Source organism: Poecilia latipinna, unplaced genomic scaffold, assembly GCF_001443285.1.
Source record: "Poecilia latipinna isolate Pla-1442-1.1 unplaced genomic scaffold, P_latipinna-1.0 Scaffold36, whole genome shotgun sequence".
NCBI lineage: Eukaryota > Metazoa > Chordata > Actinopteri > Cyprinodontiformes > Poeciliidae > Poecilia > Poecilia latipinna.
The window spans coordinates 500,552-522,051 of NW_015112652.1; the positions used below are offsets into that span (position 1 = coordinate 500,552).

The following is a 21,500-nucleotide window of genomic DNA, read 5'->3' on the forward strand; positions in this document are numbered from 1 at the left end:
TTATTAATGGAATGTTTATTCCATGAACACGAGCGTTTCAGCAAATTGGAGCATCAAAAAGATAATTTATTCAACAGTTTAATTAAGGCATTAAAACAGATATTGATACTTTTGGCAGCTCAGGATGGTGTCAGGTCCTGTCAGATAATGAAATCAGCATCTCCTTAAAGCTTTCCAGCACAGGGAAGCAGGAAGTGCTCAGAATGTTATTGGAAAATGGCTGCGCTAAACTTGGACTCAGGAAAACACGGTGGACCAACAGCAGCAGATGGCATGGCTCCCCAAATCATCATCATTTGACCTGAATCTCAAGCAACTTGGAGTCAGTGCCTCTCCACTCTTTGCCAGACCGATTTCCAAATGACATGCACACTTTGCTTTCCTCTGAAGAGATAACTATGAACCTCTGAGCAAATGTCCAGACATTTTTTCTCTCCAGCCCAACACAGATTCTCCCGCCCTCTCTGGTTCAGAGTTGATTTAACACAAGTAATGCAACAGTTCCAGTCCATCGCGCATCTGCGTGTGGTGACGTTTGGAAACGCTGACTCCAGCTGCAACACATGTTTTAAGAATCTCCCTCAAACTCATTAATTCTCTACAATCCCTCCAAGGCTGCTGTCATCCTTGTTCCCTTTGCACCTTTTTCTTTTTGCGGCTATCTCTCCATCTGAAAACTGTTATTGGTTGATGTACACCAGTTTTTTATTAGCTGTAATTCATAATCAAAATTAAAAGAAAAAAACAACAAAGTATGTACAGTGTCACTTTTTTAGTTGGTTTGTTGGAATAAACTTTTTGATTACTTTGAATTTAACACATCTATATAACATAACACATGTCAATTCGATATTATTTATGTCATTTTGATTAAGCCTAACATTTTCTATTTGTATTTGTTGCTTCTAAAGGCAAAGTATTGCGCCTGCCCTTAAAACGTACACATACTTGTCTCAATAGCTGTTCCCCTGCTTTCCACGTTTTATTGTTTTGGTCATGTATTGTGGTTGCGAGGGACCCAAACACAGACAAACATGGAAGTTTCATTTTAACTTGAGTCCAGAGTTAAGTACCAAGAACACATGAGTGTACTTTTCAAAGTACTGAAGGCATTTGCTCTGTTATAAACTTTGTGATATAAACTGGCTTTGACTAAATAAAATTGACTTAAATGTTATTTTTTGCATTTTCAAGAAGGCAAATTATGCAAGGCTTCTTCTACGCTCTAATACTTATATACTTACTAAAAACCTAGCTGTGTCATGTTCACACTAATTACTAATTCATAAATACTAAAAACACTCCCATTTTTTGTTCATATGACTGTCTTATTGAATTGTGTTGTTTAATGTCATTTTAAATCGACATTTAAAAGAATATATTTGTTGTCATTCTTTATGCCTTTAGGTGCAGGGAGCAGTGTACACCACAAATGCAACAGCGGCAAACACCGCATCATCTCCCCTAAAGTGGATCCCCGTTCCGGGGGATACAGCAGTGCACACTCTGAGGTCCAAAACAATGATGTGTCTGAAGGGAAGACCGAACACAGTGCCCATGGTGGAGGAAAAAGCTCTGGGGGAGGAGGAGGAGGTAGCGGCAGTGCCAGGGAGAAACGCAACGGCAAAGTCCACAAGCCTGTCCTCCTGCACCAAAACAGCACAGAAGTGTCGTCCACCAACCAAGTGGAGGTCCCTGACACCACGCAGAACTCCCCAGTGTCCATCAGCAGCGGCCTCAACAGTGACCCAGACATGGCAGACAGCCCAGTTGTGACAGGGATGACCCATGTTCCGTCTGTCATGTCTGGCCTGTCCCAGAGTGTCTTCATGTCTGAGGTCACTGGAGAACCCGTCTATAGCATGTCTCCAACTGGGGCTCCCAATGCTCACCTGATGGGTGCAGATGCCACTTCACAGGGCTTGGTGCTGTCCATGACCGCTGATCGACACAAATTTGCCTTCCCCGGAGGAGGAGGAGTAGGGGAACCTGGGACCAACACGGCAGGAGACAGTCTGTCCATGTTGTCCACGGCGAGTGTGTCTGAAGAACTGGTGCTAACCAGCAGTCTCGATTCTGGAACCATCAAGATTCCAGAGACCAATATGAACTTTGATCCTGACTGCTTCTTGAATAACCCTAAACAGGGCCAGACCTACGGCGGCAGCGCGATGAAGACAGAGGGCAACTCCTCCTCAACATCTTCTTCCTCCAGTGGCAGCAGTAGCACCAACGGGAGTCTCCAGCGCTCTCCCAACATGTCAGACAATAGCTACCCCTTCAGCTCAGCTCTTGTAAAGAACATCAAGACGGAAGACACATCATTTGAGCAGCAGATGAAAGAAAGTGGTTACCAGGTCGGGGGAGTTGTGAACTGTGGTGGTGGGGTGTCATCCGGTGCTGGATCAGGTCAGGGTAGTCTTAGTCTGACCCCAACAGGCTCACTGCTTCCTTCAGGAGGGGGGCTTAGTCCCAGCACCACTTTGGAGCAGATGGATTTTAGTGCCATTGATGCCAAGCAAGAATATACTTCTAGTGCTACCACAGTGAGCTATGGTCAGGCCATTCCTAGTCCACATATGCAACACCAGAACCGCTCGCCCAGCTTCTTCCTTCAGGATGCTTCTCAAACCAGCCAGACGCAGCAGGCCAGGTCAAGCATGGGCCAGAAATCACATCTTATGGAGCACAACTCCCATGACTCTGGAGCTTATATGGGATTGCAAGTGGTAAAAACTGACTCCCCTTCCAGCAATGGTCATCTTCATCATCACCACCAGAGCCAGACGCAACACAGGGCCAATTGTAATGGAGGTTCACCTACAGAGGGGTCCGGCCAAGCAGCTTCTCTCCAGCTGCTGCAGTACCAGGGGCCCTTTCCTGGGCTGGGAACGGAACATGAAGAGGTTGTTGGTCTAGAACAACCAGGTAATGTCAACTCAGCTCAGACTGGAGCCACAGAAAATGGTGGCGAGAACCTCCTCAAGCCAGGGGATCACATTCAGGCTTGTGGAGCAGCGAACAGAGAGGGAGGGAGACCAGAGCACTACATGCAACAGGCTTCAGATGGTAGCAACGGAGGGGCAGGAGCTGCAGGTGAAGGAGTAACAATGCATAATGGAAACAGCGACGGTAGCAACCGCACCCAGCAGCTACAGCCTCTCCTCCAAGGTACAAGTATGGTGCAAGGACTGTACAATGCAGTGGGAGCCCATCAAGGTCTGACCGGAGCAGCTAGCAACGGAGGAGCTGGTGGAGCTGGCATGGAGATCAGTCTGGACCACTTTGACATATCCTTTGGAAACCAGTTCTCTGACCTCATCAATGACTTCATCTCAGTGGACGGCAGTGGAACCACTATGTCTGCTGGAGGTGCCCTGTATACTCACCAGCTTGTCACATCTCACAACGCTGAAAATCAGAACCCAGCTGGTGGGCCCCCCCAGCAGGGCCAGGAGGACGGAGGAGCCAGAGGCTCGGGCTACAGCCCCTCAGAGCTCTGCCTTCAGCCTTGCTGCAGTCCTCAGTCTCTAAGCGGAGGTGCGGGAGCAGGAGGCAACACCGGAGAAGCTGGATCGCTGTCCTACATGAATGTTGCAGAGGTCGTCTCTGCAGCTGTTGCCCAAGGGGCTTTGGGGATGTTACAGGCCACAGGTCGCCTCTTCATGGTCACTGACTACTCCCCTGAGTGGTCCTATCCTGAGGTGAGTGATTCAACTCTTCTCTGCTTCTTTTCGCCTGTATGGAAAAACACAAAAAACTGAAATCAAAGACCTGAGAGAAACTGATGTCAAATTTAAGGCCAAAGTTTTTGTCTACTTTAAAATGTCTCAAAGAAATCTCATAGCTGTCCAGCAGTAAGAAAAATCCAATGATAATGACCCTGTTCTATTAACTTTTGGTTGTTAAAGTGTATTTACAGCTCCAAGCTTCACAGACTTCAACAATAACTTTACAAACTTTTCACGTATAACTTTGTTCGTCAGGCTACAAACCAGAGGTGGGTAATGTACCAGAAATTAGTACTCAAGTAAAAGCAGGAACTTTAATATATTTTCACTCAAGTAAAAGTAAAAAGTAGCCATCCAAGAAATTACTTGAGTTAAAAAGTATTTTGTAAATAACTGATCATAACATCTCCTTTAATTTGAGTTGATTTCATTGCATAGATGAAAAAATATGACGTTGTGTGCAAAAATAGTGAAAATAAATAACATAACAATAAAAACACTAGTTAATATTTAAAATTTAAAAGAAAATTTTATTGCTGCTATGACCCAGTGTAATGATCACGAAATGTGGGATTCAAACAAATATGATATTTTACTGGATACCTACTGCATTTGTAAAATAGTAGAACTAATTAGCAATCACTGAAAGGTGAGTAAGTTCTAATATATGGAGAATAACATGATATTGTGTTCTTCGGTGAAGACTGTTTTTGTTTAATACAAGATATGTTCTCCAGTAGCTTTTAAAGAGCTCCATTTATCCAAATCATTTTTGAAGTTTTGTGTTGCCGTTGTAATGCCACCATTTAGCCACTGGATGGCACCAAAGCACCTCGAGTCAGTGCTGGTGGTGTTACAGGAGAAAATATCATTGAATGTCCACATGGTGGCAGCAGAGATTAATTAAATGAAGTGGTTAGCCACCTACAGGAGTTTCAACATCTTTACGTTGCAGTTGGGAAATTAACTTTACGTGCGAGTATGTCTACTTAATTCTACTAATGTATTGTGAGCCCTCTTTAATCACCGTGTATGTTTCAGGGTGGAGTGAAGGTGCTGATCACTGGCCCATGGCAGGAGGCCAGCTCAAATTACAGCTGCTTGTTTGACCAGATCTCGGTTCCGGCCTCGCTCATCCAGCCAGGGGTGCTGCGCTGTTACTGCCCAGGTAGCAAAGAGGAAACATTTCTTAACGTTACAAATAAAGTTTCTGCTTTATTTTGTTTTTATGTTATTAATAAACAAACTTTAGCATCAGTATTAAATAAAAATTTGAACTTTTTTTTGTATTTTGTGTTATAAGTGAAGGAGCCCTTTCTTGATGCAATATTGTATTTCTCTCCACTTCATTGAAGATTGTAAACAATTCTTAGTTTGTTTTTTGGATGACAACTTTTTTAATATCACCTTATTTTAGTAAGTTTGTGGTTTAATGTTTTTTGTTATTTTATGACATCATCCTTTCTGATTCCGTGATTAAATCTGCTAGTTGTGCAACATGTATCCGCGCCTGTTAATGTTTATTTGCACTTTCAGATAAAGATTTTAAGAATATGCTCTCCCAGGTTCTTACCATGTCTTCTCTGTTCAGCTCACGACACAGGTCTGGTGACGCTACAGGTGGCCATCAGCAATCAGATTATCTCCAGTTCTGTGGTGTTCGAGTACAAGGCTCGAGCTCTCCCATCACTGCCATCCTCTCAGCACGACTGGCTTTCACTGGACGGTAGGTCCTCTTATCAGTTTTCTATTTGCACCATTTCAGCAACAGGAGATTTTTGTTTTTTTATATATTGTTTTAGATTTTTCTGTTTTACTTTTTTTTTTAAAACACCCTCAGTTCCAACCTTCCAATTTAAAATTTCCATGTGGCTTTACCAGTTTTGAATAGTTATGGTGCACCTTCTTCATTTTGACTGTTAGCACAAATCACTGATCAGCCAATCACATCATTGGCTGACTGAAATCAAATTAATGTATTCAGGCCCCTCGATGTGGTGAAGAAATCATGCTCAAGTTCAATCCAATCATCAGAATGTTTTGTTTTTGGAGTCACATTTTGATGCCAGACAGGCTTGTCTGAGTGTTTCTGAAACTGCCACTCTTCTGGGATTTTATGGAAAACCATGTCTTAGGAGAAGAGATATCTAGTAAGCAACGTTTGTGTAGATGGAAATGCCTGATTGATGTTAGAGAAGAGAGAACAGACTGGTTTGAGATTAATGGAAACCAACTGTAGCTCATGTAATCTCTCTCTACATACAATGGTGTGCTGAAAACCATCCCTAAGTGAAAAATATGTCGAACTTTGAAGCAGCTGAAGGCCAGACTGGTTGCTGCTCCTGTTGGCTAAGAACCAAGTTGACATAAACAATATAAATGAATAGATTCGTCCTTCATGTGGCTGTAAGCTGGCAGCACTGTTGCCTTGAACCAAGAAGGTTCTAGTTTCAGAACAATCAAATGCAGACTGAGGTGTTTCTGCAGGGAGTTTACATGTTCTCCCTGTGCTTGCATGAAGTTTGTCACCTACTCTGACTTCCTCCCACAGTCCAGAACCAGAACCAAGAGTGTTTGGTTAACTGACTTCCTACTGAGGGCTTTCTAATTGATTTTTACTTGATAGCTAAGTGAACTGTCACTGTGTGTAAAATATGTTTGGCATACAGTCTGTGTTAACAAATGCTTTATTGGTCATGTCATATTTAAAAGTAAATATCACTAGAATGAAATCATTGATTTGGCTCATTATTTGGTATGATGCATAAATAGAGATGTTTAAAGTTTTAGTTCACAGGATGTTTTATTCCCTTTTGGTTTTGAAAAATTCTACTGTTTTCAAAAAGGTAATTATGTCATTGGAGTAAAAAGGACTGCTACTGTATGAGACAATAAAAAAACTTTGGCTTTTTGACTTTAGACAACACTTTTTTTTATTATTGAGCCATTTTCTGGCTGGTTTGACCTGAAGATTTATCTGCTGTCTGTGTTTATCATGTGAATTTGCAGCTGTTTAGAATTCATGTTATTTTGTAACCATTATTTGCTCTTGCTTTGGTTTTAATCTGCCTTGCTTCTGAGTTTTAAACAATTTTCATCGTTTTATCATTTGTTGGTTTTTTTCCATTTATCTATTTTTATCTATTATTGCAGTTGATCTATCTAGATTTATCGTCGGATTAGTATATTAGTTATTGTAAGTATTTATTTACTTTTTAGCATTAGCTTCTACTCACTTTTTATTGTTACATTTTTTTCTAATTTACTAAAAACTTCATCCCCTCTTTGGCACCTTTGGCTTTGATATTTTGTATTTGGTTGTGATGCTTTTTGTGTGTTATTGTGTGTTGCTATGGAATATTCTGTGTGGGGTTATTGGGTTCGCTACCATATGTGAAGCTTGTGCATCTTTCTGCTGGAAATGTGTGGGATTCTTTTGTTGTTTTTGTTTAGTTGAAGGGAAATGTTTGGATGCTTCTTTTCTGTAATGCACCTCACGTTGCTGCACTGTATAAAAAAGAACTTTATAAATATAGATAAAATTTGACTGATTGATCGATTGCTTTAAGATGGACATGAATCATAATTATGTGCTTAGTTTTGCAAAGAAATATTTTTCTTTCCTCTTTTGTGGATTAGTTATAGTTGTAGTTTCACATTCAAACAAGCCATGTCTGTGTATCAGTGAGTCTGCTGTAGGCATTTGTGATGCATATAAAAGCCATTAAGTGTTTGTATATGTGTGTGTGTGTGCGTGTGTGTGCGTGTGTGTGTGTGTGTGTGTGTGTGTGTGTGGTTGCTGGCAGAGGCACTGCTGCAGTGTTTGAGCATTGACAGAATAAAGTAGGGCACGATGAACTACAGGCTCACAGGACAGCTGCATTGCAGACAGCCCTTCAAGGAGCTCTAGTGAGTAATAGAGACCTGCATGGCGGCTCACATACATGGCAGCACGATTAGATCCCTCCGCCATTCATACCCTGCTGCCTTACTGGCCCATTCACAGAAGCAGCTGAGGAGGAGCCGACTGTCTCAGGGAAAACACAACCCACCCTATTACTTTAGCTACGTTAACTCCTTGCACACCATGTCTTACAGTTTGTTGTGTAACGTCATGTTTGTGTCTATTTTAGAACAGTGGTGTTGTAATAAGCAGTGGTTATATATGTAATGTTTGTTGTTTTGTTATTATTATTATTTAACCCTGGATCATATGATATGGATGGAAAATCATTTGCAACATTTTTAATCACTGGAAAAATTCCAAATCGATCAGTTGTGTTGTTTCTACAATTTAGCAAAATAAGTTCTGTGCTTTCTGTTCATAGTCACATTTATTTGTAGAAAACTGGTCAGATATCAACAAGATATGGTTATGTTCATAACGCTAATGTTTGTAATGTTTATAATGGTTATATTTATAACCATACCTGGCGTTTGTGTGAGAAGACATTGTTAAAACTAAATCCTATTTTTGATATTATTCTTTATTACATTATTCTCATGGCACTCACATTAAGCAGTGGTTAAAACACGGTAGGGATGATGTAATGCTGAATGCATATGTCATCATTTTTCACAGATTCCATGCTACTTAAACATTCCTGCAAGTAATGCCCATATCTTTTATCTAAACAATCTTGCAGTATATGTCAGCAAGCATTTTTTCCCCTTTATTAAATAATAATTGAAATACCCACACTGAATTAAAACTAAATCTGCTTTAATATAATGTAAATTTATGTCAATCTTTGAGCATATATTCCAAATGCATCTATAATGTTGATATTGGTATTGATCTGGGGTTCAGAAGAGCAGACTTTGTGAGTATAATCATCTTTAAACCATTTCAGGTACACTGAGAATCATTCTAACAAGAACTTTTATTAAGTGTCTCAAAATTTAATATAGCATGTAGATTTTTACACTGCAGCAAAATACATCAACATAGACAACACGGTTTTTCTTTTTTCTTTTTGCTCTTGTCGAAAATATGACACTATTTTATACGTATTTTTCGCATTTCAAAAAGAAATTAATATGATATCCAAGGAAATACGTAAAACTTTGCATTCTTATGGCTGTTGTGGCAGCAAAGTATTTTGTATTAAGAAATATTTTACCTTTGGATGTTTTTTTAGACTCTTTGGCAATAATTAAGAATTTTGTCTTGAAATGAAATACAACATTTCACATTAGAGATTACTGTGAATGTTTCACCATTAAAAATGTATAGCTGAAGGAATGTTTCAGATCAGTAATTATATTTAAAAATAAAGTTTAAACCCCTTTGTTACCAAGCATCTTATATATTTGCCTTCATGAGCTACAAAGCCACTGATCCACGATAACAGTCAGGATGCCCTTAACACCTATAATGCTCATATCCCTCAGTAGCTTAATTGTTGGTTATACCCATTTGCCAGTGTGCTAAAGTGGCACAAGTATAAGGAGCTGCTATAAAAGGTGAATTAGCTCCAACTAATTGCCGTCTCCTGGGGTAGTCAGCCTCCAGTCGGCTGCTTTACAGACGCAAAGCTAAAAGCTTCCTTCTGTAGTTTATCTTGATAAGACCAATTGGCCACGCTTCTCTATTTTTGCAACAGAAAAGCACAGGAGCTTTCTATCAGCCAGCTGACTGGAAGTATGCAGCAACAGGTTGGAAAGCAGCAGCACTACTGTGCTCCGTGCAACTCAAGTTACTCTGGTGCTCTCTCTGGTATCTCATTAATAAAAATTAGAACCATTCCAAAAGATATGATGGAAAATCTCAGCTTTTTTTTAATTCCTTAAAACTGGAGAACTTGTTTAGTAGAATTTGATTGCTTTTTTTTTCCATACCTCCATTGAAAAAGCATCACAAGTACAAGAATATAATACTGGAAGGTAATTTATTACTAGCTTCTTGGCTAGCCTGACTGCAGTCAGCTGCTTAAAAATTCTGCTTGTATCTTCCCAGCTGTATATCTGTGTTACCTTAATAAGAGTGATGGATGCCACTGCAGCTTCCTCCGAAGGGTTTTCCTAAATTAAATATTTCCAGAAAGCTGAGTTAGTCTTTCTTCTACCTGCTAGCAAAGTGCAGGAGTCTGCTTTAAGCCAACTGACTGGCAGTGTGCAGTAACAGTTTGGGCTGGAGCACTCCAGGAGACACTACATTACACCATACATACTGTTTTAGAAGACTGTGACACTTTCTGGCATCTTAAACCCCATGACTCAGGATTTTAGTAGTTGAAACCATAACTTTTTAAGCCCATATTTGTATCTTGCTCGTGTCTAAGTAAGAGCTAAGAATCTAAGTGAATAGATGGAATCGGACTTAGCCTAAAATAAATCAGGAACTTCCAGCAGGCAGCGTGTGTGAGGCAGTGCTTCAGCACCACACTGAGTGGACAGCAACTGAGCGCGCTTTAAAAATCCACGTGGGTTGACAGTAAGTTTGTTAAAGCTTGAATCCTTGTGGATCTTGTCCGCTCGGGTAACCATTAAATCCAAGTTTGTCGGGGTGGGGTGTCGCTATTTGCACTCCTTACAACTATTATGCCCTGTTTGGAGGCGCAACAGACACCGTGACTTCCAGAGACACTAATGTGGCAGCCTCTGCTTCCTTTCTCAAGCTTCTATAGTCAGTTGACTGATTAACAGGCTGTGGGTCTGGCGAAGCGGCATTCGCGTCAATATTTAGTGCGGGTCCGCAGCGGTGAGCCGTTCGGCTCTGTGAGTTTCCTCTCCCATGGAAGACTAACTGTGCTATGATGTGCTAATGGCACAGCTGCCTGCCTGCCTTGATTTGTCATAATGCAGAGTGGGGGAAGGGGCGCTTTTTCTCCGCAGCACTGCAGGTACGGAGCCATAGGCAGGACAGAAAAGCTCTCGGAGCCGCAGAGCCGCTGCCACATAAAGTCCCCGATCCCAGATCCGGCGAGCCGAGCGGCGGCAGAATTAGAGCCCCGCGCTCGGAGACGAGCTGACCGTCAGTGATTAAGGGAGCCTTATTGACTGTACCGAGGAATGACAAATGGCAAAGCGTGTACACACAATGCAGGCGCCGAGGAGGAGTGGCCGTTTTTGGGTAAACACGGCAAACTCCCGCGGATAGAAGTGGCTCTGGTTTTAAAACATCAGCTTTTCACGCGTTTCCTCCAGTTTGGGAGAGACTTAATATGAGGGCGCACAAAAAAAAAAAAAAAAAAAAATCATAATCTGATTCGATTTTAGTTGAACAAATCTTCTGAATTGTAATTTCTTTAAAAAAAATTATATATATATATATATATATATATATATATATATATATATATATATATATATATATATATATATATATATATATAAATTTAAAAGAGTTGTTGCGGAGCGCGACTCTTGACGGAAACCCACAAAGCGGGAAATAGGGCGTCTGTTTACCGGCTGCACGTGCGCACAACGTTTTCCTCGCGGCGGTATTTGTCATTTTACTGCAGGCTGGGGGTCGCAGCGACTACTAGAAACACGAGGAGAGCGTGCATGTGCGCGAGGTGAAACAAAGTGAAGAGGAGAGCAGGAGGAGGAGGAGGAGTGGGCTATTAGAGGAGGAAGAGCATGAGCGGTCTTCCTCTCCTTCTTTCTGCACGCCGCTCTTTTCCTTCACTTTGTTCTATTGTTGACGAGTGATCTGTTGAGAGTCAGACTCAGTCTACACCAAGGACATATATGCTGTTTTTTTCTGTTGTTTTTCTTCTACGTGTGGCAGCATGCTTTAGAGTGGCAGGTTTGAAAGAAACGCAGCCCTGCTTGGACTTCTCTGGGTCAGGATGCCAGTGAATGACACCTGCATTTCCAAACAGACAAAGGGGCTGTGTTTTTGGCATTAAGGTGGACTCTTCCAATGGAAAATAAAATAGAAGGTTAGAAGTGTTGAGCTCAACCTTATAACTGTGGTGCTGTGCTGTCTTGTGATTGTGTTGTCTTTGGGTTGCCTATTGTGTGTGCCACAAGTTCCACGTTTTTTTCCTTCTTCTCGTTGAGCGCCGCATGCAGAGTTATTCTGTTTTACTGTATTCCTGTAGTGGCAGTGCTGTAGCGGAGTTGTTTTGGCCACATGCTTACCAACTGTTTCATGCGTCAAAGCGCTCAGACTAAGCAACTCCTGACTCACGACTTGCGCTTCGTGCGTTTTAGGGCGACCTCCGAAACTTAAAAAAAAAAAAAAAAAAAAAAACATTCTTGGTCTTCTTTTAAAGTTATGCTTCAGGGTGGATATTTTCCAAATACTTATTTCTCCGGGTGTTTTTATCTGGATGGTGTTAACCAAAGGGTCAGCGTGACCCAGGTGCAGTTTCACGTGTTGTTGTGCCCTATAGCGCAATGAAGGCTTGTCGCATCCATAAGCTCGGCTGAGTTTATCTGGGCCATGTGTGTGGCTGCTGAGATTCTCCACAGCTCAGACCGTTTTCAGCACCACACATCCGCGAGCAGAGACTTTTACAGCTTTAGCTCCGTAGTTTCTGCTTGCCAGACTTTTCCAAACTATTTAAATGAAGAATCTTCTTGTGCATTACCTACCTGTTGCTCATGTGTGATGTTTACCAGTAACGCTGCAGTAAACTACATGCATTTACTGCACTGTTGCCCGAAAGCCAGCAACAAAAAGGCTACACAGTTTTGTTTATTTCTTATGCATGATAATAGTATCAGGAGTCGACCATCCTTTGCCTCTGCTTTGAGCAAAATCAGTTTCTGGTTATGAAAGAAAACATTTGAGGACAGAAGACTTTGGAGGTGGCAGAAATGTTGTTTAAAGCACAGCTCTGGAAAATGTGTAAAGACTATAACAAATTATTTAGCTTAATTTATATATTTTTATTTTATTCAATAAACTATTAATAAAAACTAATAAACTCATTCCTACCAAATAGAAATCCAGTTTCTGGCATTTATTTACAAAAAACAAAAAAGTGTTTTCAGACCTCAAATATTGCTAAAAACTATTATATTCACTTTTAAAACACAACACTGATGTTTAAGCTAAGTAAGAGTTTAAAAATAAATTTTAGATGGAGTAACATGAGTCTTGGCAGACTTTTACAATGCTCTTGGGTTCAGATGATCAGTGTTGCAATTGAACAAAAACCCTAGAATATAAAGTCATTCATGTGGAGATGCCAATGGCAAAAAATTGCATCGGTCTTATTTTTTCCAGAGCTGCCTGGTTCACCAGGTCTGTTAAGTTTTTTTATGAAGGATTGCAACGTGGGGCTTTTATGACCGAACCTAACCGCTGTAGTAGTAGTTCATGTAACAGCTCCTCTGGTTTTACTTGTCTTGACAGGAGTAATCACAGTTGTAGATCCGCTAACGGCAGCAATATCATGGGAATTTTTCCATCTGTAGGTGATAGAGCACAGCAGAGGAGCAGGAGCACCATGATTCGTATTGAACTTTGCATTAAGGTGCTATAGAAATAAAGTGCTCTGTGCCACTTCATATGTGCCCAGTAACCCTGAATCATCCAAGTCTAGATAGTCTTTTTACTGTAACTGACTTCTCTCATGCATATAAGTTGCCTGCTGGGTTTTCTTTCTTAGAAATAGAGAAAAACAATTTTTTCGTAGATATGCTGTTATTTATTGTGGAAGCATAGTAGTGTAGCATCACTACAATACATTCTAGTTGTTTACCTTTTCTATGTCGTGCCCTCAGATGACTTTTGCTGTAAGCTAGCGCTGCATAGATGAACTGAAGTGAGTTTAAATCATGCGTTAGGCTTGTGTGAAGATTATTACTCTGGATTTTGTTGCCATAATTCTGTGTGGGCTTTTGAGGATATGCGTGTGTAATCTAAAATGTGATTTACTCACTCCATATCCATGAGGTTCCAGTTGTCTCTCCTTTCTAGCTATAAGTTTTGTTTTGAAGTTTAGTTTGTCATTTGTACTTTTATTTCAAGAAGAGGTTCTAAAGTCAGATTTCCCAAAGACAAATTGTATAGTTTCAAAATTACGTTGACGCCTTCACGATTTCTTGTTTGTTTGCTGTTGTAACATAAGAATGAAAGTTAAACTTGAATTTACAATGATTTGTTGAAAAAAGATTAAGACGGATTAAGCATATGGGGCTTCATTTAGCCAGCAGTGTGTCGCCCCTTGAGCTCTCTCTCTATTTATTGAGGCATTTCATTTTTAAAATAATTTCTGCTCTCATCTAACCTCGCTCTGTCTGCGGTTGCATAATTCAAGCTTATGCCATTTGTTTGCATAAACAGGAACCTAAATGAAATGCACTTGTTACTGAACATCTGGAAAATACAGCTTGTCCTGTTTCTAAGACAAAAAGCCAATACAATTACTCCATTAGTATAAAAGCAGATGACAGTAAATCCCCTGGGTCTCCTCTCTTGGCATTTTACTTTCAGTGTGACACACCGAATCTATTGTGTCCAGACTGCACTCATATTGACTTATATAATTGGATAAATGCTAGCAGAAGAGGATGAGATGTCTTGAACACCTCTGACCTTTGTTAGAGATTATTATAATATCTGGCTAAACTGGTGACAAATATAATGCAGCATATAAGCCGTGCAACAAATATAATAATTCACCAACTTCTTGTTTTTTTCATATGTGGCTTCTTTATGTTTTTATGCACCAGAAGTGAGGCTAAATCGCTGTTTCTCTCTTAAAATGCTGTATTCATCACAAACTTAAGTGTTGTATTTAAAGGTTTTCTGTTAGGTAAACCTTATGGTTCATATGTGGCAACTCTACACAAATATTGTGAAGGAGAAAGAAAAGGGACTATTGTTTTCCCTTTTTTATATAAAAATCTTTAAATTATGGCTTACAAACTGTATTCCAGCCCTCTGAATGAAAACTTTGCAGACTCAACTTTTGCTGTACTTGAAGATGTTTTGGGTTGTGTCTCTACCAGCTTCCTGCCTCTAGAAAGTGAAAACTTTGTCAATTTTTCTTTAGCCAAGCTCAATCTGATTGGATACACAGCATATGTGAACATCAGTTCTCAACTTTTGCTTCAGATTTTCAGTTTGATTTATATCTGTACTTTGACTGGGCCGTTCAAACAGATGAATGTGATTTAAATGAGTTTAGTGTTGTCAGTGCTTTGCTTTGTGGTTTTAAGTGAAGCTCCTCGTCAGTTTTAAGTCAGTGGCATCTTCTGACAGGTTTTCATCCAGGATTGCTCTCTGGTTATTGCCATTTATCTTCCTGCTAATTCTGACCAGCTCCACAGCATAATACTGCCACCACTTTTTGATAGGTATTTTCCTCGAACCTTCATTAAAAGAACCACAGACAACGTATGTGAATTTTATGACCAAGCTTTTGCAAAAGGAGAAGTCTCAGCAAACTGCTCCTCCGAGCCGTTCACTGAGCGTTCTGAAGACCTTTGGTTACAGCTTGTCTTTTATTATCAAGCAAAAACAGGGAGGTTAGGTAAGGAAGACAGCAGAGACAAAAAATACTACTGCACACAGACAGTTTCTAAAATAGGGAGTATCCCGGTTGATAAGGAGGCACCTGTGGAAAGTAATTTAAGGTCTGGGAAACACAGAGATAACTGTTTCACAGGAAGACGAACAGGCAGATGTGACCTCCAGGTCAGTTTATACACACATAAGGAAGAGATCACTTTAAACTGAAAATCACAATAATACTGAATTTTGATTAACTATTGATTAACATTAGACTGAATATGAACTAAAGTAATAACAAAATGATAATACCAAAAAATCTCTAACACTTTTCATGGTGAGTTCAGGGTGAAATTGTTAAGGCTCATTCAATAAACTATAATATTATTGAAAATAAATATTTATGCTAGTAACTCAATTCACAACGTGAAACACATTCAAATAATCAACTCATATTTTAAAGCCTTTATTTGTGTTAATAAGGAAGATTTTCCACCTGAATTTAATGAAAACACAACATTTAAACTACAATATCTCATCAAACTAATAATTTAAGTTTTAATACAGAAATTTGGGTTTATTGAATTTCATGTTTGCTGTTTTCATAAGGTACTTTTAATCTGACAAATGAGCCTCTTTACAATACATATTCTAATTATTTGAATATGACTGCTTTATGTGTGCCAGAAACTATTTTAAATGTTTGCTTTAGGGCTCAAATTACCAGAGCTCCTTCTTCCACACGTTTCCTGTGTTCGCAACATGGCTTGTGGAAAACAGGAAACAGGACTTCGTATGGGTTTCTTTCAATAAGGACTTTATTCCTGCAAGATTTTCATAAATACCACATTGTTCTGGCCTAACTAGAAAAAGTTGGGCCAGAAAATTTGGGAGCACTAAGTCTCCTCCAGATTTACTACAGATCTCTGCTGCCTCTCTAATTTATCAATGCAGAGCTCCTTTGGCTTGTAGTTTAGCCATATTCTTTCCACTTTTGAATTGTGGATTTAATAGCGCTCATTAAGATGTTTAAAGTTTATCTGTTTACCTCTGACCTGCCTGATGTGTTCCTTTGTCTTGTTGGTGCTAATTTATTCTGACATGACCCATCTTAACTTATTATGTCACATCTAAATGCAAGTTTCCACTGGTTTTTATTTAGGGGTATTAAACTATCGAGTACTAAACTCAAATCCATGCCAATCTTTTAAGATTTTTATTTGTTGAAAAAACATATATTTAAAACCATTTTCCTTCCACTTCACAGGTATGTGCTGTTCTGTGATGGTGTATCTTAGGGGGGAGTTTATCCCCTGCGTATTTTAGATGTTTTCATCGTTGAAATCACTTGACCGAAATGAAAATTGAATGAGAATTGAACTACTTTTAATCAGGTTTTAAACTTGCTGGAACCAAGTTTCCGATTTTTGGGTAATAAGATTACAAATATGTAAAAGTTTCAGGGCTGCGACTCCATTTACAAGGGCAGAGAGATCTAAAACCACACCTTTAAGAATATTATTGCATTTGTCTGTCTCCAGACCTTGTAAAACATCAGATGAACGATCCGCTCAGGATGTGCCCTGCGTCCCGTCCCACCTCTGACCACGAGTTAAAGAAACTGAATAGCAGATGATTGGACAAATAGATTCTAAACAAATTATGGATATCTCAGTTACACGACATGCAGTCTTGATCTATGAGCAATTAAAATCTTACTCAATCACTGCTCTTAGAGGAACTTAAAGCGAGGATAGTATGTCTTTGATGCGCACACGGCCACGTCTTCCAGCTGCAAGGGCGGCTGACAGATGGGGTGGCCTCTTCCTCTCCATGGTCACAAATACTAGCCCCTGTCAATCAGCCCACACAAAGACCCAGAGGGAGGCCGGCCTCTGGTCCTTCCATAAGGTTTACAGGTGAGGATGTGCGTAGCTGCAGGAGGATAATGAGGTTCAGTTCTGAACTTGATTGGCATGAACAGGACCAGAGGTTGGGATGTGAGGATTAAAGATGTTCCGTCATAGTCAATCAGAAGTGAGCTCTTTCAGGATGAAAGATGACAGCCTTTCTTCAATAACAAACCCAAAGTATGGCAAGCGGAAACGCAATTTATTCCAAAGTCAGATTGATGTGGTTGTTTGTCGAGGATTTTGTTCTGTGCTGTGTATTGACATAATGTGGTAAAGACTTGTTAATTTCAGTGATTTACTGCTGAAATGGTACAATAGTAAGGTCCATAAATCTGTGCTTAGACTCTCCAGCTCCACTCCAGCAGTTGTAGTTCACTCCGGTAATAGTTCTCCTGCTCTCATCCTTGACATTTCTAAGTAGGGCCAGCTAAATTCTCCATCCTGCTTCACTAGCAGACCCTGTCTTGTCATGCACTGTAATTCCTGCCCTTTTCTATTTTTCCCTATTCCTCTTCATGAACCTCTTCTTGTCTCTTGTCCTGTTCTCTTTTCCTTTCACCCTGGTGTTAGGTTTACTCTCGCTCTTCCCCTGCTGTCTTTTTTCTTCCTGTGGCCCCTTTTGCTCTGACATCAAGCTCTGCTGGGTCTTAATAAGCAGCACTGTCCTTCATTCCCTTATCCCTGAGTATATCAACCTGTCTCATGAGAAGCTGCTGCCATGTCCTAGAGCTGTCATTGATCAGATACCATAGACCACTGTGGATTATACCATAGGAAGTCCTCTGATCCTTGCTTCTCTCTCAGGGCTCCGGTGCCCTTTGACAGAACCTGGAGTTAAGAAAACAGCAGTCAAGTCTTGTCACAAATATAAAACCCCATAAAGAGCACCTTAAACTACAACATTTAGAAACTGATGAAAAAGATTTCCCTCAAATAAATTGTGACTTTCTCCAGTTTCTCCTCTTTTGCTATATTTGGTTGCAGGACAGGGTCACTCATACTGAGTTTCTGCTGAATGTTTCCTCCTGTTAAAATGGAGCCATTAGATATGAATTGGATCTGTTTGTCTTGTAAAGCGACTTCGGCTGAAATTTCCTTTGACTTGGTGCTGTGGAAACAAACAGAACTTAACCAAAAATTTTATAGAATGTAATTTAGAAACAGATCTATATTTGTTGCTCATTGATAGTTTTACTATTCTGATAAGGGCGGATTTAAAGTGTCCTGATAACGTTACCAAATGACTCCGTCTCAAATCCTACCTCAATTTTACACCCCTTTTAATTGTTTTTACCCCCTAGCAAGTCATTTTGGGTCAGTTTATTTCTATTTAGGTACTGTTAAAAATCATTAAGATGCTAATTTTATGTAATATTTTTTTGTAAATATTAAACCAGTTCCAGCAGCTCTCTGTTTAGGCCATGTGATTATGATCCTGTGATCAAATCAGAATAAGCGAGTGAACTCCTGCTGGGAGATTTATCAGTCACATCAGTTCATTTCCTTTCTCTAGACTTTGAGTAAACATAATTTTTTTATAGCTCACTTTTGAGCTCAAGAATCAGTTCCCATTGTTTACAGATTATGTAATTCTAGGGTAAAAGGCTGATTTGAAATGTATTTATTTAGGGATATGTATCTCCCCTGTGTAAAAATAAGCAGGTAATTTACAGACACTTTGCATTCTTTTATCCCAGTGCAAATAATTTTTCCTTACTGGTCTGTAAAGCTAAGGGTAATTTGAGTTATATCATAATTTCTGTGGTTTCCCCATTTAACTTGCTTAGTTTTGTTTAGTGAAGCTGCTTCTGTACAGTTCGAACTGCAAAAACACAAAATCTTACCAAATATTTTTGATCTAGTTTCTAGAGCAAAGATCTGACCACATTTGAAATAAGACAAACCTAGCTAACTTTTCAGACAGATATAGAAGCTTGATTTAAATCAATAAGTCCTTAATATTGATTTAAAAAATGTACTAGTTCCACTGGAAAATTATTTCACTTCAAATGAAATAATCTGGTACCAATGCTTAGTGATTTTTGAATCGATAATTTACTTACTTAAAACGAACTTCTGTATCTTCCTGAAAAGTTACTTAAAGTTAGTTTTGTCGTATTTCAAGTGCACTAAAATATTTGCAGTAGATACTAGACCAAACATCTAGGGAGATTTGCAATACTACAATTTAAATCTGACAATTAGAGCATGAACTCACTGCAGCTCAGACTCAGGAAGCTGAAATTGTTAAATTAGCAGTGTTTAAGTTATTAGATGTTATTAACATAAAAATCAAACAAAAGATCTTGTTAAATGGGTTTTAGCTTGTAGATTTCTGAATTGATGCTGTGTGATTTCCAGAGCCCTGGGGGCCCAAAGCCTTGCAGGCGCCCCCAAGCAGCCCCATTTTCCCTTTGCTGTATTTTTATGTTTTTGATCTTTGAGATCAATCCAGATTGCCTCAAGGAAATAAACCTATACATACATAGGAACGCATGCAAAGTATAATCGGGTCATCATTTACGATTTCATGTTCACTTACACAGAAAAATATTTCCAATCTTAGCTGTGGTTGTAGTTTTGATTACATTAATTTTCAGTAAATTATGTTTTTGCATAACTTGCAGTTGAATGAGACAGATTGTAATGTTTGGGATTTAATTCAGTGAAGTAGTGAGGTGATTTCTATTTTAATGCAATGTTAAAAAGAAATATGAGTAAATGTTGGTCTGGTTATGGTAGGAGATTATGGCATTCCTATCCAAAGCATGAGAATATATCTCCACATTCATCTACAGAAAGTTTATTTAAAAAAACCCACTAACTTTACATTCAACTTGACTGAAAAAGCACACTTTAAATTTCTTACAGTGAGTTTTTAGCTAATTTTTTGCAGGCAGGGCTGTTTTAAAACACCTTGTCAAAATCTGGTCGTAATGTGTGACAATGACCACGTCTGCAACCGTGCACTGTCACAAGGGAGTAAACCGGAGAGGGGGAGGGCCCTCATGGCGTCACAGTGTTGTTACAGTACCGTTTGGCTGTTCACCTTCCCTGTCTCCTCCCACTCGTCTCTACCCCCATCCTCCCTCTGCAGTGGACGTGCATCGCATTTGGAGCAGCAGGCAGCAGGTGGAGATGACATCATCTGCACTGCAGCACACTGCAGCACTGGGTCTGAACAAAGACATGTCAGCCTACTGCTAACTATCCCCGACTCTTTCCCTCCATCTCTGCGTTTGTATCTCTTCCCACCGATTAGGCGAAAGCAAAATGAGAGCACAACCTTGTATGAAGGCATGTGCCTCAACCTTTTGACTCCTCTCTCAACTCCTGCACTCAGACCAGAGTAGGCTGGCAACTCCTCACCTCCCTACCGTCCACAAGCCAATATGTTGATGGGCAAAGATAAATACAGCCTAATGGGAAGCTGTACAAACACTCTGAGCAGTTTGCTGTTTATTATGAAAATGACGTGCTGATCTGACAGGATGCTCACCTAGGCAGTGTACAGCACACAGAGGAATTAAAGGCAGGGGCCTCATTGTTGTTCTTTCAGCCCATTTTTCACAGTGCAGCATACTGTCACAGAGAGCAGCAATTTATCAGCCAGTGGCATTATGCTTTTTTTTCCCCCCCGATGATAGAAGCTACTTGACCTCCTTTACTGTGTCTCACTGTGACATTAGCTCTCTATGGAGCCGTTAGCTGGGGGTGCCAAGATACCATAAAGCGCAAATGTCAGCGGGTCATGCTGTGAAGGCTCCCCACCTCGAGTCATCGGGTCCCTAATGCATCAGCGCTGGGGAAAAAGGGCATGCAGGAAAAGATTTCTAAATTAAATTTTTATTGTTTGTCTATCAACATTTTTGTCTTGCATACTGGGTCCTTCTCCTCCCCTTCATCAATAAGCCAATAGCACACAGGCAGGGCATACACACACAGCCATGCTCTTGTCGCCTAGTTACCACTCGGCAGCAGGTTGCCACAGAAACGGCCTCATAGCAGCTAAATGGGGAATGCTAATGCAGTCTTCTATACTCCCTGCTGCAGTGGGCTCTCTGTGCCCATCCCAATCCACTGTCTGTACATGGCATACCTTAAGACTGTGTACATGCACTCTGATGCTGATAAAGTACCCATTTTTTTTGTTTTGTGCAACCGGACCACCTGTGAGCTGCAATTTTTTCTATTTATTCCCAACCGGCTTACAGATTAGCAGGACACTAAGTGAACTGCTAAACAACACAAATGTAAAGTGCTGTTTAGCAGAAAACTAGAAATGTACCCATTTTTGAAGTGGCAACATGCCCTGCACCTGCTAGAACCTTCTGTATTGTTTATGAGTATCCAAACTTTTGTCTTTATAAAGCATATTCCATTTAAACGTTCTATTAGTGGGATAGTTTGATAACTTTGCTGGTGAAAGATCTGAGCTAA

At 40.0% G+C, this 21,500-nt stretch overlaps 1 protein-coding gene across 6 annotated transcripts in view; it reads left to right on the forward strand.

Annotated features, from left to right (window-relative positions):
* Positions 1–21,500, forward strand: part of camta1a (calmodulin binding transcription activator 1a) — a 413,667-nt gene that overhangs the window by 377,511 nt on the left and 14,656 nt on the right. For all 6 annotated transcript variants that reach the window (XM_015043496.1, XM_015043504.1, XM_015043462.1 and 3 more), the window contains 3 exons: positions 1,408–3,704; positions 4,773–4,899; positions 5,323–5,457. In XM_015043496.1, coding sequence (XP_014898982.1) covers positions 1,408–3,704; positions 4,773–4,899; positions 5,323–5,457 — 2,559 coding nt within the window. The remainder of the gene's footprint in view (positions 1–1,407; positions 3,705–4,772; positions 4,900–5,322; positions 5,458–21,500) is intronic.